Source organism: Microtus ochrogaster, linkage group LG2 (genome assembly GCF_000317375.1).
Source record: "Microtus ochrogaster isolate Prairie Vole_2 linkage group LG2, MicOch1.0, whole genome shotgun sequence".
NCBI classification, from domain to species: Eukaryota; Metazoa; Chordata; class Mammalia; order Rodentia; family Cricetidae; genus Microtus; species Microtus ochrogaster.
In genome coordinates, this window is record NC_022028.1 from 37091448 (window position 1) to 37105356 (window position 13909).

General features: G+C 38.1%; 1 protein-coding gene across 1 annotated transcript in view; it reads left to right on the top strand.

The window, feature by feature from the left end:
- Ctnna3 (catenin alpha 3) overlaps nucleotides 1-13909 on the top strand; it is a 1290503-nt gene that overhangs the window by 1022731 nt on the left and 253863 nt on the right. The window contains exon 13 of the mRNA XM_013351193.2: nucleotides 11837-11988. Within this exon, the coding sequence (XP_013206647.2) occupies nucleotides 11837-11988 (152 nt within the window). The remainder of the gene's footprint in view (nucleotides 1-11836; nucleotides 11989-13909) is intronic.

Below are 13909 nucleotides of genomic sequence, written 5' to 3' on the forward strand. Positions count from 1 at the left end.
TGTGTGTTCTAATGTAATGGCATGAAACTGGTAACCAAAGCTTTGCTCTCTATGAAGCAGCATGAGTGTGGGAAGCCCCATTGGTCCCATCAGGCTCCTCCCTCGCCTGCTGTTTTCTCCCTCCCATCTGCAAAGCCTCCTGAGACACTCTCCTAGGAACTCAGTGAAAAACCACTCGGAAAACATCTTTTCAGACAAGTTAATTATGACGAGATGATGAAATGGTATTTCAATCACGCTGCAAGGGAATAAGCTTGAGCACATTAAATTAAAATCTTTCTTAATGATCGGGAGGGTTCAGAGGGATAACATGATGGTTGTTATTGGATTATACAGGAGTACTCCCAAAAATCTGGTTAAAAACGATCAAGCACTTAACTTCATGGTTAATTGAGGCAAGTCCAATTTTCTAGGAAATAATCATATTCTAAGAGAAGTCTGTTTTGAAATGGTCAGTTGTTGTCGGGGTTTCTGTCCTGCCCAGTTCCCGCAATCATTAAATTCCAAAGAAATCACAGAGAGGTCTCCATTAACTATAAACTGATTGGCCTAGTATCTCAGGCTGCTTATTAACTCTTCCAGCTTATATTAGCCCATTATTCTTATCTGTGTTAGTCACAGGGCTCAGTGCCTTTTTCAGCGGGCAGGTCACATCTTGCTCCTTCTGTGGCGTGGCCAGGACTACAGAGAGAACTTCCTTTTTCTCAGAATTCTCCTGTTCCCATTGGCCCACCTCTACTTCCTGTCTGGTTGTCCCGACTCTACTTCCTACCTGGCTACTGACCAATCAGCGTTTATTTAAAATATAATTGACAGAATACAATTGTCCCACACCAGTCAGTTTTACCAGGATTGTTGATTTTCCCAGAAAAATAAAAAAGCGTAATAGCATTAAAAAGAAACTATCCGAAATGCAGGATGCCGTGGCTCAGTTCCCCATCGATAGCCACATCAGAACCCCTGCCACATTAAGCGTGGACTATTAAAATCACTAACTGGTGGGATCTTTCTGACATTCTAAACATTAAGAGAAATAGCAGTTTAAACTGTACTTTTTCTTGTTTTAAACCTCTGAAGTTTAGTATTTGTCAGGAGGAGCAGCACCGTTTTTTTTTCTGATCTGGATTCTAGAGCCGAGAGGAAATTCTGGCTTATATGTAATTAATGAATTCCTTGGGTTACACCAGAACACATGACTGAATCTTACATCTGTGGCCATCTGGTAGGGAGCCATGTGTTTGTTTCATCTTCAAAGAGATTTTAGTCTTGAAAGGTATGATTCACAAGACAAATTATCACCCTCACATGGGTTTGTGATGAAGTTTTACTAGCTAAGGAGTTGCAGGCATTTCTGCTTAATGAGACAGAACTTTGGTTTTGGTAGCTTTAAAATCGAGAAAATTATACATATAGGTCAATGAATATTTAAATTATTTGTCTTCAATTAGAAAAAAATTAATATACGTATAGGTAGAAAGGGAATACGTATAGGTATAGCTGGAAATGGAAAGTCATAGCTCACGTCTAAGGATAGCCAGGCATCTATAGGTGGCTTAAGGACAATTCTTTCCTTAACATACAAAACAGATGGAGGAGGAAGAATCAGATAGGTCCAGGAGCATTAAAGTTAAGAGAGGCAAATATGCTTTTAGACACTTTTTCTCTTCATTTTCTGAGCAGCCTTATGATGACTTATAGATGTTCAGGGTTGGAACTAATAAAATGCTCTCCGAGAAGCTCGGTGTGTCTCAAACGCAAGGTTTTCTGCTCACTTTTGCTGATACAGGGGATTTGGTGGTAGCTTTGAGTATTTGGGGTTTTATCCTAATTAATCCTCTTAACTTCAGAGTTCTGTGCATCAGCAATGCACGGAATGTACAGTATGTGCCCTGTAGAGGTGAAGCCTTGGGCTGCAGCAGAGCTTTAGTGGAAAGGAACAGAAGAGGATAGAGAAGTCAGTGTTTCCATGTGCTGTGACCCTAGCGCAGGGTGAGGCAACTGATTTCACAAAAAAAAAAAATAATCCCCCTGACTTTGACTTCCAGTGAGGTTGTAGATGCACCATTTTGAAAAAGAAAAAGAAAAAAAATTTAAAAAAAAGAAAAAGAAAAATCTCATTGTAATTACCAGACATAAAAACTGTACAATGCCAGAAGTGCTTTTTCAGTACAAATTAAAAACATATGTGTGTATGTAAATATTGCTTTCTTTGGACATCAAAGAGAATGATGAATGCCTAGCCTAATAGTGGGTTTCCTTTTTTATCTTTTGAATATAATACAGTGAGAACATGGGGGACACTGGAGCATTCTGACACAAAATGGAAAATGAGATAGATCCTTAATATAATCTGCAGTAGCCTCTTAGCATAGCAAAATATAGAACACGGGAAATTTATGAAGAATAACAGTGCACTCCTATCATAGTTTGGAGACAGAGAAGCATCACTACCTAGTGAAGGCCTTCTCCTTGCATCTAGACATGCCAGAAATTATCAAAGTGGGAATGAACATGGGAAAACATAGGTTTCTCCACCTACTCACAAACACTACCAGAGGGACTATCCTCTCAGGCTCCTTCACTCTGAAGCATCTTTGAAAGACCTCACCCTGGGTACCAGTACCATATACATTCAGAGTTTTCATTTATAACACAAGAATTCTGGATGCAAACATAAAGAGATTCCCCCAAACAGGGTGTCTTCATCCTGTACCCATCATGAAGACTTGCCATAAGAGAGGGCATGATGCAGGACATGTTCTGCAGAACAAACACACAGATGGAGTGTTTTGCATGTTTATCATGCATAGAACATGGTAAATGGAGTTGTGGGAGATGGGGTATAAAACAAGATGAGAACATCATCTTTTCTACAATAAGCATCCACCAAGCATTTTCACCAAGTCTGGAAAATGGAGAGCACTGAGGGTTAGTAAAATCCCTGTGACAGTGGTAAGGATAGACCTGAGGACCACGCACAGAAGGTGTGGCACGCTGTTTTCTAGGTAGGTGAGAGATGAGAAAGATCCAACCTACAGCAATAGTAATAAGAATTTGGAGACTTTTTTTTTAATTTTAGAATTATATGAGATATAAAAGCAGTCAAACCTGATGAGGGAAGATACATATAAGAAAGAAAAGGGAACACTGCCATTTTATTCAGGTACTTGAGTATGTGGCAGTTACATTTACAAAGTTGAGAATCACAGATGCCATAGCAGATGTGGCAAAACCATTGTGATGTCTTTGTGTCGCACCCTAAATTGCTAGGGTCCTGTGATTCACGCCCTTTGAGAGATACTAAATGTTTATGTATGTGAATGAATCTCACAAACACAATTAAAGAACAGTGTAGTAATTTGGGACTTCTATTTGCATAGGCTGTTGATGGAAGATAGAGGAAAAGATGGAAATATATCACCTAATTCCAAAGCTCCACTTGGTTTTCCACATCATTGCTAGCAAGCAGAAATCAGAATCCTCGCACAGGCCAATAGTACAAGAGCTAATTTATACTGAATTCTTGTGCTATTAAGCAACATAGAATCTAGACAAAACTACTAATAAGATAGGATGAGCAGACATATTCAGAAGTAGGTTTAATTATTTAAAAAAGAAAGGAAGGAGGGGAGTAAGGGGAAAACAAGGAAGGAAGGGAGGAAAGAAAGAAAGACACTTATACATTTTTCATTGTTTAAAACAGGAAATACTTATTTAGGATGAGGGAGGTCACCTCATCATCCAAATCTCTGATATTTTATTACTTTTGTTTTAATATTGTTATTTCTTTTCTAGATACTCACATTGTATATTAGATGGAGTGAGGCCCAGTGAGCAAAGGCTCCTGATGTCAAGCCTAAAGTTTGTTTTGAAAATTTGAATGAAATTTATGCCCTGGTCATGCTGAAGTGTACATGGGCAGCCCTTATATGGCAGTTCTGTTGAACTTGTCCATATTGGGTTTCACAGTCTAAGTTAATGAGGACGACTGGCTAGATCTCATCCTCAAAGTGTTTTACTAGGTGTTTCTAAATCACATCAAGCTGATAGGCAAGGTTACCCATCACAAGCATCTAACATAGTTCACACCAGCTCTTAGTCATTGGCAGTATTCTCTGCTTTCTTGACAACATACACTCTCCAGAATAAAAATGTAGATGTTCTAAATAAGAATTGTTTACATACTTTTCATTTTTAAATATTAAAAATATCTTTGCTGTATAGTATTTGTCTTTGAAATTTATAGGATTCCACATTTGTTAACATTGAAATAACTATATGTGGTATATTATTAGGATATATGGCATTTCAATTCTAACTTGTATATTTTATTCTGAAAAAAAAACCTTTAATTTTTTTTAAGCACATTCTAATATTGTTGTTAAAGATTATGGAATAATCTCACTGATGGCTGTGATTACATTATCTGAATTAAAAGGCATTTCCTGTGCTACATAAGAACTTGTTATATGCAGAGATACAAGACATAGAATTTTTAAAAAGCATGTTCAATTTTCTTGTATCTGATCTTCATTTATCTTGAATCTTTGTACAACTACAATCAATATTTAAAACTTCAGGGAACTTAAATTAATGTGGTTTAAATACGTAAGTATGTTTAATTCATAGGCATTGTTCTAGAAAGCAGAGTAGAAATTGATTATAAGATTTTGAGTAAGAAATTGATGGAGTCCTTTTATTGATGCTGGTTGAATACATTTAAAAACTCACATTCCATTCATAGCAACCGAAATAACCTTTTTTATAAGTATTTTCTCACAATTTCTCCTCCTTTGTGAAGCTGTATATTTATGTTATTTGCACATACTTTTAACCAGACAACTAAAGAGGAATATTTATAAGTATGTTTTTAAATCTGTAATTTTTTTTTGAGACACAGTTTCTTTGTGTAACAGCCTAGGCTGTCCTTAAACTTGCCTTAAGGAAATCCAGTAGGCTAGAACTATGAACATTCAAAGAGAAAAGAGGAATAAAGAAAAAGAGAGCCAGTGAGTTAACGTTATCTTCTGCAAAATGAGCAAATTGGCCATTTGTTCTGTGTGAGCATAGATAGCTCCCTGCATATCGTGCACTGTGTTCAGTTCTTCTGGTTGCACTTACTCATGAGCAGGAAGACATTTGGAGATGCTGGTGAGCAGGAAGGTGGGAGATGGGTAGGTGAGTCGATGCAAAGCAGATAGGAAAGGTAGTTGGAAGAAAAAATATCTGCCAAATAGATCGGTGCTGATTGATTAAATACAGAAATGGAGATTTGAGTTATATTATTCTTCTGATCTCAACAATGAATTCAAACAACTTAAAAACACAGGACCCCAGATTATTTTGAAATACAAGGAATAGATTAGGAATCAAAACTGGCGACAAAGGCATCATCTTATGAAATCCTACCATCAGCATAAAGCAAGTAAGTTGAGACCTGATCGCATGCATGCTTCACAAATAATAACGTAAGCAGTTGCTTGGTCACGTTCTTCACCAAAAAGACACTGGCTGCTTAGAAATGGTCACTAAGAGAAACTTGAAGGGCTGGGGATGTGGTTCCTGTGACAGTGGGGAGGAGAGATTGGAGGACCATCCACAGCAGGTGGGGGTAGGCTGTCTTCTCCAGCAAGGTGAGCGATGAGAAAGATCCAACCTACAACAATAGTAATAAGAATTTGGAGAATTTTTTAATTTCAGAATTTTAAGAGATATAAAAGCAGTCAAACTTGATGAGGGAAGATACACGTAAGAAAAGGGAAGACTCCCACTTTATTTAGGCAGTTGAGTGTGTGGCAATTATATTTACCAAGATATGTGTGTGGAAGTCAGTTAAACCTCAGGTATTATTTATAATTGGGCTTTCCCCCTGTTTAATCAGTGAGATAAGGTCTCACACTGGGCCCTACAGGTGCCGGAATAAACGAGGCTGACCGGCCATCAAGACTCAGGTGTTCTTACAACCTCTGACTCCCCAGCTCTGAGATCATAGCCTGCTCAATTCGTATTTTTATCTGTGAGCTGGGATCAAACTCAGGCTCTCATGTTTGCATAGCAAGTTCTTCACTGTCGGAACTATCTCCCTGGTCAATGTATAAATGTTGATAACTGCACTAAATTGATAAACAGTAGTATCAATGTACGATGGCAAGGTATACAACAATAAGGATGAAAACACACTATGCATCATGAGAGGCAAGTCACATATATTTGAGTTTAATGAAACAAGATTCAAGGGGGTATACAATATGGTTTGCTTAAATAGATGATCAGACTCAACTAATCTTTTCTCCCATAAGGAAAATATTTCTTTGCATTATATTTAGTCACTGTGGGGAAAAAAATCTGAGACTATTTGGTGTACTTTCTGGACTTCAGAAATTCAGGGGAGCAAAGCTGTCACCCTAGGCTACTGAAGGGTGGTACCCACTCTCCTAGCTGTTGCTTGAGTCCTGATATTCATGCAAACGGTTTCTTAGCAATGTTAGTTCCTAGTGACTTCAGCCTCTTCACTGGCTGTTTAAGGTGCAGATAAAGTCTCTAGAGATGATAATATTATGGAAGAGTGACCAAGATGAAAACGACACCATCTCTTTAACTTGGTTAATCAATTAGGTCACATACATCACTTCTGCTCTGTTTACTGGGCATGCAGATGGTACAACACAGGGATGGGAAATTCAGAGACTTAGGTACCAAAGGAGGTATTTGGGATCATGTTGAAGACTCATTATCACATCTCATGAAAAGTTAAGTTTGTGTGCTCTGAGTATTTTTATGGTAAAAGAGTTGATATTAATAATTAGAACAATAAATAATTAGAAGTATTAAAAACATCAGAAAATTACAATTCAGAAAAAAAAATTAGCAGGCAATGTATTAACCCCAAACCAAGTGATATATTATGGATAAAAATCATTAAATATTCCTTGGCACAGGTCCCACTTTAAATATGTCCATCTTATTTAAAGATTTATTTTATTTTAATTATGTGTAGATATGTGTATCTGTGTGTGTGCATGTGCATATAAGTGCAGGTGATGATGGAGACAAAAATCAGACCTTAGAGCCCTGAGGATGGAGTTTGGAAGGTTGTGAGCTGTCCAGTATGAATTCCGGAAGCTGAACTTTGGGTCTTCTGCAAAAATATTTCATTCTCAATCATCTCCTTTGCTTCCAAATATGTCAATTTTCAAATAATTTAAAGAGTGACTGTGATTTAAATTAAAAAATGATGTGAGAAATTTAAATTTAAAATAGATAAATTTTTCCAATTCAGAGGCATTTAGATTCACTAAAATAATTCAAATATTAATTAATATTAGCATCCATCTTAAACATGAAAATTTCAAAGTATAAACATGAGGAATGAGTCCATTTCTATCACTAGAGACATTCAAATGTAGACACTTGACCTATTAACTAATCAAAGATGTATATATAATAAGATATCTGTAAGAGGCTAACAGCATCATTGTCAACTTTAGTAAGCCATGTCTTGGATTAAAGAGATGACTTAAAGGTTAAAAGTGTATATTGCTCTCGCAGAGGGCCAGATTGTTTATCATCCACATCAGGAAGCTCAAAACTGCCTGCAATTCTTGCTCCCAGGAGCATCGCATCCGTGGTACCCATACTTATGTTAAAGACACACACACACAGACACACACAGACATGGACACACATTTTAAAAAAAAATCTTAAACTCTATGTCCAGGTGTCCTTTCCTTAATGTCTTAGTTTTGTAAATGGTAGAAGCTGGATTTGTAAGGCTAGAAAAGCTGTTCTTATTAGCTCTGCGGTCTGTCCTAAATGGTCAGAGTCAGTGGGAACTCCAGGACACAACCTCTGAAAAGGAACAAGCTCTTCTCAGTCATGGATTTGGATTCTTGGCGGTTCCAAACAGTTCTCTATTCAAGGACCCATACATATTGAACAAATAGGAACTTTAATATTAGTGTTAAATCAGAAATGGAATGAAGAAATGATTGGAGCCACTCTGATGAATCGTCCTTGCTGTTATAAATGGCTTCCCCAGCAGTGAAACAGAGCACCCTAAGACAATGGCTTAGCCCTGTGTGTCTTTTTTAAAGTCAGACTTCCCTGTACAATAGTAATCTTCAAACACTGCAACATAATTATAAATATTTTAATCTGGGTTTATCAGTGACTGGCAATGTGAATTGTTAACGTCATTTCTAAGCATCACTTATAATGAGTCTGGAATTCTTTTCTGACCTATTTAATTAGTTATTATGTACCCTCATCTACTTCTAAATGTGCATAATAAATTTAGCAAGGATTAAGAGGGATAAAATATTCGTGAGTTCCTGCCGGAGAACGACTCAAGGCTTAGTAGACTTTGGCTCCATAGGTCTGTTAATCTCATTGTCAGGAAATTAACATTAATTTTCCCAGCAGCATGGCAGTTTAAAAGTCTCAAGGACTTTACTTACTAAAAAGGAGACAGTGGAGATTTAGGGTCCAGAGAGCAGGCTCCAGAGTCGCACACACCTGCCCTCCGCTGATTGGCTGTATGACCTCGGTTTCCTCATCAGGTGAAGCAGGGCAATAATAGCTTTCAGTTTCCAAAACTACTGTGAGAATTACATCGGACTTGCAGGCAACATGCCCTGCCTGGGACAAAATAATAACTCAGTGAGGGCTGGGAGACAACTAGAACCCAAGAAGGGCACAGCACAATAGTAGAAGGTTCTGTGCATCTTGGGGCAAAAGGGTAGGCAGAGACAGGAGAATCCCTGGAAGCTCATGGACCTGCTGCCTCTGTGCACTAAGCAGAAAATGACAAGGGAGACCCTGCTTCAAATAAGGTGGAAGGTGAGGACCAGAGTGTGAGGCTGTCTCCTGATTGTCACACAGGTGCCTGCTCCCCTCCCTTACTCCCCTTCCCAAGGACTAATTATTTCTTTTCTTTTTCTTTTTCTTTAAGAGCCCAGAGAATAGGGCTGGGAAAATGACTCAGCAGTTAGGGGTACTTACTGCTCTTGCAGAGGACCAGTTTGCTTTCCAGCAACCATATCCAATGACTCAGAAGCATCTGCAAGTCTGGCTTCAGGACTTCTGGCACTCTCTTCGGTCCTCTTAGAGTACAGTGTGCGTTCTTTCTTCACTGTGTTTGGAATAGATAGAATGACTGATAGCCTTCAGTGGGTTTGCCTTTTTATTTAGAGATTCATTTTATTTCGTGTGTGTGTGTGTGTGTGTGTGTGTGTGTGTGTGTGTGTGTGTGTGTGTGTGAAGGTGAGAAGACCACAAGTGACAGTTAATTCTCTGCTTCCACTGTTCCTGTCCCAGGAGCTCACCTCAGGTCTCCCAGCTTGGCAGTAAGCATCCTTCCCCACTGAGCCATCTTGTCAGAGTTTACAGTTTCTTAAAACCCAGGTAGATTATGAATTCAAGACAGACTTGTCATATTCCTAAATCTTCTTTAAGCAGTTACTTAATTATACTATATTTACTTTGTATTTTCTTGGAAGTACTAAGAACAATACTTCCTAGTTAGATGCAAGCAACCACATGACTGCGGTCTAAGTAAAGCACAGATGCAGATGAGGTTTAAGGTAATGAAAGAGAAATAACACGTTACACACTAAGCAAAAGGTCTTTATTCCCTTCTGTACCTCCAGGATGGGAAGAGAGATGATGCAGACATCTTTGCTGCTAGGGAGATGCCAACAGATTGAAAGTGTCAATCAAGACTTAATGTGTTGCCTGCATGTTGATAAAATCGTTTTGAGTTAGGAAGATCGGGAGCTTTCCTTCAAATGGCTGTAACAGCTTTTGAGAGTACAGCCCATTCCTCACTAAGTGTTTAGGGTGCAGAAAGGATACTAATGGAGCTAGAAGCCATTCACTTTCTCTGTTTATGGTAGCGATTAGGGTAGGTGGTTTGTGTTCACAACTAGAATTTGAAAGAGATGTGGAATAGCTGAACTTATTTTTATTAAGAATTCCTACCTCTTTTTTTATACTGCCAAATGAATAAATAAATAAATAGATAGTTAGATATTCACTCATTCAGTATATTTGAATGCTTCTAGAAGCCTGTATAAATATGTTTTGATGTACCTCTGAAATGAACAAAACCTAAACCACACTGAAATGCAAGCTGAATAGTCAGAATTGTCCCCATACCTTTGCTTGGCTTTTAGAGACTTAATTCATTCATTTTTTTCAACCACCCAACTCATTAAATATCCACTACATACCAGGGTAGACAGGAGAAAGTTTCATGAAATCATTGGATACTTAAAATCACAGTAAGGCCATGACTCATTCATGAAACAATTTACTGACTGCGGATTTTGTGGCAAATCATCTTTTTTTTTTTTTTAAAGAAGATGTTTCATTAAAAAGATTGATTATCCTAAGAAAGGAGCATGATATAAACCATAGAATGGACTCAAGTAAGAAATGGTGATGGCTACAGGCAGCAGGCGTACAATTTGGCAATGTATTTAGGATATCATTATATTATTAAGTATATTGCACTTAATATTTGGATAGAGATAATAAAGAGGAATAGGCAAAGAAAATACTTTGTTTTTTAAGCATTTATCTGTTTACTTTCAGTGAATGACTGGACAGAAGGTAGAACGTGGCTATGGTTTGATTATGACTTTGTTTAAATCTGATCCTCATTATGAAATGTTAGAAGACAGATCCCAAATGGAACTTTCAAGAGATTTGTACTGTCTGCACCAGCAGATTCACCCATGAATACTTACATTAGCGGATTTGACTGCTGATGGGTTACCTCGAGTAGGCTTGGCTAGGTCTGTCTCACATTCCCCGTGATTGGGGTCACATTAAGACACCACCAGCATAAAGGCTGCAGAGGCTGAAGGTGTTACAAATGAGTTTGAACTGCCGGATGTGGGCGCAAAAATCAGGTGTCCAGAACAGCATACTTGCTCCTAACTGCTGAGACATTTCTCTGGCCCCATTTAATTTATATTAAAAGTTAGAGAAGCCTTTTTTTATTATGTACTTATTTTAATACCTTAACTTGACAGTCATCCATAGTTTTACCTAACAAGATTCCTCCTTGTACATAGTTAAGGTACTGCTGTTTCCGAGTTGTCATGCATAAGAAGATGTCAAGATGTTTTGTTCTGATTGTGGAGAAACATCTTACCCAAAGAATGTTCATAACATTCTTTTATTGTTCTTATAAGATACAATTAGTGTCTGTAACTACATATATAGATATAACTATAGATAACTGTTTAGTTAGTACATCTCAGAGGCCTTGTTACCCTTTTCAGTTTTGAATTGCATGGGCTTATTTGAGAGCACATTGCACGACACACCATACAGGTGAAGCTCAGAAGACGATCTGGAAGGAGTTGGTTACCTCCTTCTACCTTGTGAATTCCAAACATCAAATTCAGCTTGTCAGGATTGGCAGCAAGAACTTTGTCTGCTAGTCTAAGTTGCCAGTCAGGTATTTTCTTTCTTTAAATATCTTTACAGTCATCGTTCCAACCAGTTTTCACAGAGCCTCGATTTTTCAATTTCGCGAGTTTCATATTCAATAGTTTTAGAAATGAGAAATGCTCTCAAGCTTGCTCAAAAGAAGCAGAACATAAAGAAAAAGAATATTTTATATTTCCGTAACTATACTTCTCATTGTCTTTGACTGCTTTTCCCCCAGATGTTGAAATAACTCTTCCATAATGTGTCATTCTCTGTATTTAAAATATTAAAAATATAGCAATGAGATACTCATTTAAGATACAATTCTTCATTTCCAAGACAGTAAAGGAATCCTGAAATTCAAAGGAGATAATCTTCTTATTGTTTATTTTCACAGTGATCCCAGAATTCGTGACACAAGTGAATGCTGCCTTGGATGCCCTAAGCAAGAACTCACTGACTGTTCTTGATGATAATCAGTTTGTGGACATCTCAAAGAAGATCTACGACACAATTCACGATATCAGATGTTCGGTCATGATGATTCGGGTAAGCTCACTTTACCTATGCTGGAGTTTTTCCAGAATTCCTCACCATCTGGAATGTTTGGAAGGATCCGAACAAATGCTTGATTTCTTTGGTTTTATACCCATCATGTCTTTAATCCTTCCATATTTTAAATTCTAGTGTTTCTCCAAAGCCAGATCTTGTTTCATTTGACTTACATCTTTGGTTATAACCAAACCAAACCAAAAACAACAGCAAAACTCAGAAACAACAGGCTTGATTTCCCTAACAGGCAGCAAGGATTGCTCTCACTGCTAAAACAAGGTGTTTCTGTGGCCAAACCCTCCCATCCTAGGCTGTAGATTCAGACAGAATTCTGCCAGAAGCCTGATATCTGGAACTGCTAGGAACAACAAGCCCTTTAAACTTCCCAATCTGGGCAGGCTTTATTTGAGAAAAAAAAAATCACTTTCCCAAGAGTGTGACTGCATCATTGGTTGCAGATACCCTGTGTATACAGAGACCAAAATTGTTTGTTTTAACTCAGATGTTAAAGTGTGTTTTTTTTTTAAATGTTCCTAAAGAAACAAAGTACGTTCTTAAAGAAAATGCTCATATTAGGCTAGGAGAGATGTCATGAGATAAGAAAGAGGTAGGAAGTGAGGTATGGACTTCTATTTTCTGCCGTGTAGGAACCAGGGGCCTTAGAAAGTGATGGCTGGGTGTTAGGGAGACCGTTGCAGGCTTATTATGAGGCTCTATGGGTGTAGATCCTGCTACCAAACTCTTGACTTTCTGTAGAACACAGCACAGAATTATTTCACCCGAGGTAAACAAAATCTTGAGATTTACCCAACCATTCCCACTTGATTAAATGCTACACTAAGGGCTATTTACCTGGGCCTCCTGCTCAAAGCCAAAAAAGCAATTGGCATCCAATAAAGGAACCTTAGGCAGGCAGTGGATGCCTGCGGTAAGGTATGGTATGGTTTGTAGGTATGCATACAGTTCACTGTGAAAGCGTCAGAAATGAGCTGCTAGTTAGGAAGAAATTGATATGATGAGGATTTATGAATAGTGTATTGAAAGCGTCTGTGTAAAGTTAGAACATTATAGTCTTCACTGAGCAGGACAGAAAATGGGGGCATTTGCAAACCTTATGAAGAGTCAGAAACCATTGCTAGGTCAGGCAGAACGAATGGATGGATTGTAAGAGAAAGATTGAAGGAGGTATGAAGGTACAGGATCCAGAACCTGGGGTTTGGGAAAAGCTGAAAATAACATAAACATAAACAGAGAGTCCCTAGTTATGAAGGTAAGTCTTAGGAGTATGTGCCTTCGCAAGGTTTCAGTCTAAAGAATTCTTCTAACTTTGAGATGTGCCCTTTTCCTGGCTGAGCAGTGCACACAGCATGGCATTCTCTTGAAATGTTGGGAAATCACACCGTTGTCATTCTTCATCACGGTAAGAAGCTGAGACTCTACAGTGTGTCTCATCTTTGAGACTCAACGCTTAGGTGACTGACAAGCAGTTTTTGATGGCACAGTATTTTCAGGTCAATGATGTCTTTATTAAGACTCCATTGTAAGCTGAGGAGCATCTGTAGCAGTGGGCAGCCTACAGAGATTTGGGTGTGTGATTGGAAGTGTCCATAGAAACTTACCAGACAATGCCCTTGAAAAAGTTTTTTGTTCTTCTTGTTTTCAGCCTTACTTATTTGCAATTGGGTAAGCATGAAGGATACATGGGCCTGGGATACAAAAGCTAAAATGTATACAAATATACAAGCTTCATAAAACGGTTGCATCATGATCAAACACGACAAATCAACGATCTCTAAGCATGTTTGGTAAAACAGTTACTAACAAGTAAGCTCCATGATAGAGGATCCACATTTTCTTGAAATCTGTCTAGGGATGAAAAAAATAGAGCCGGGCGTTGGTGGCGCATGCCTTTAATCCC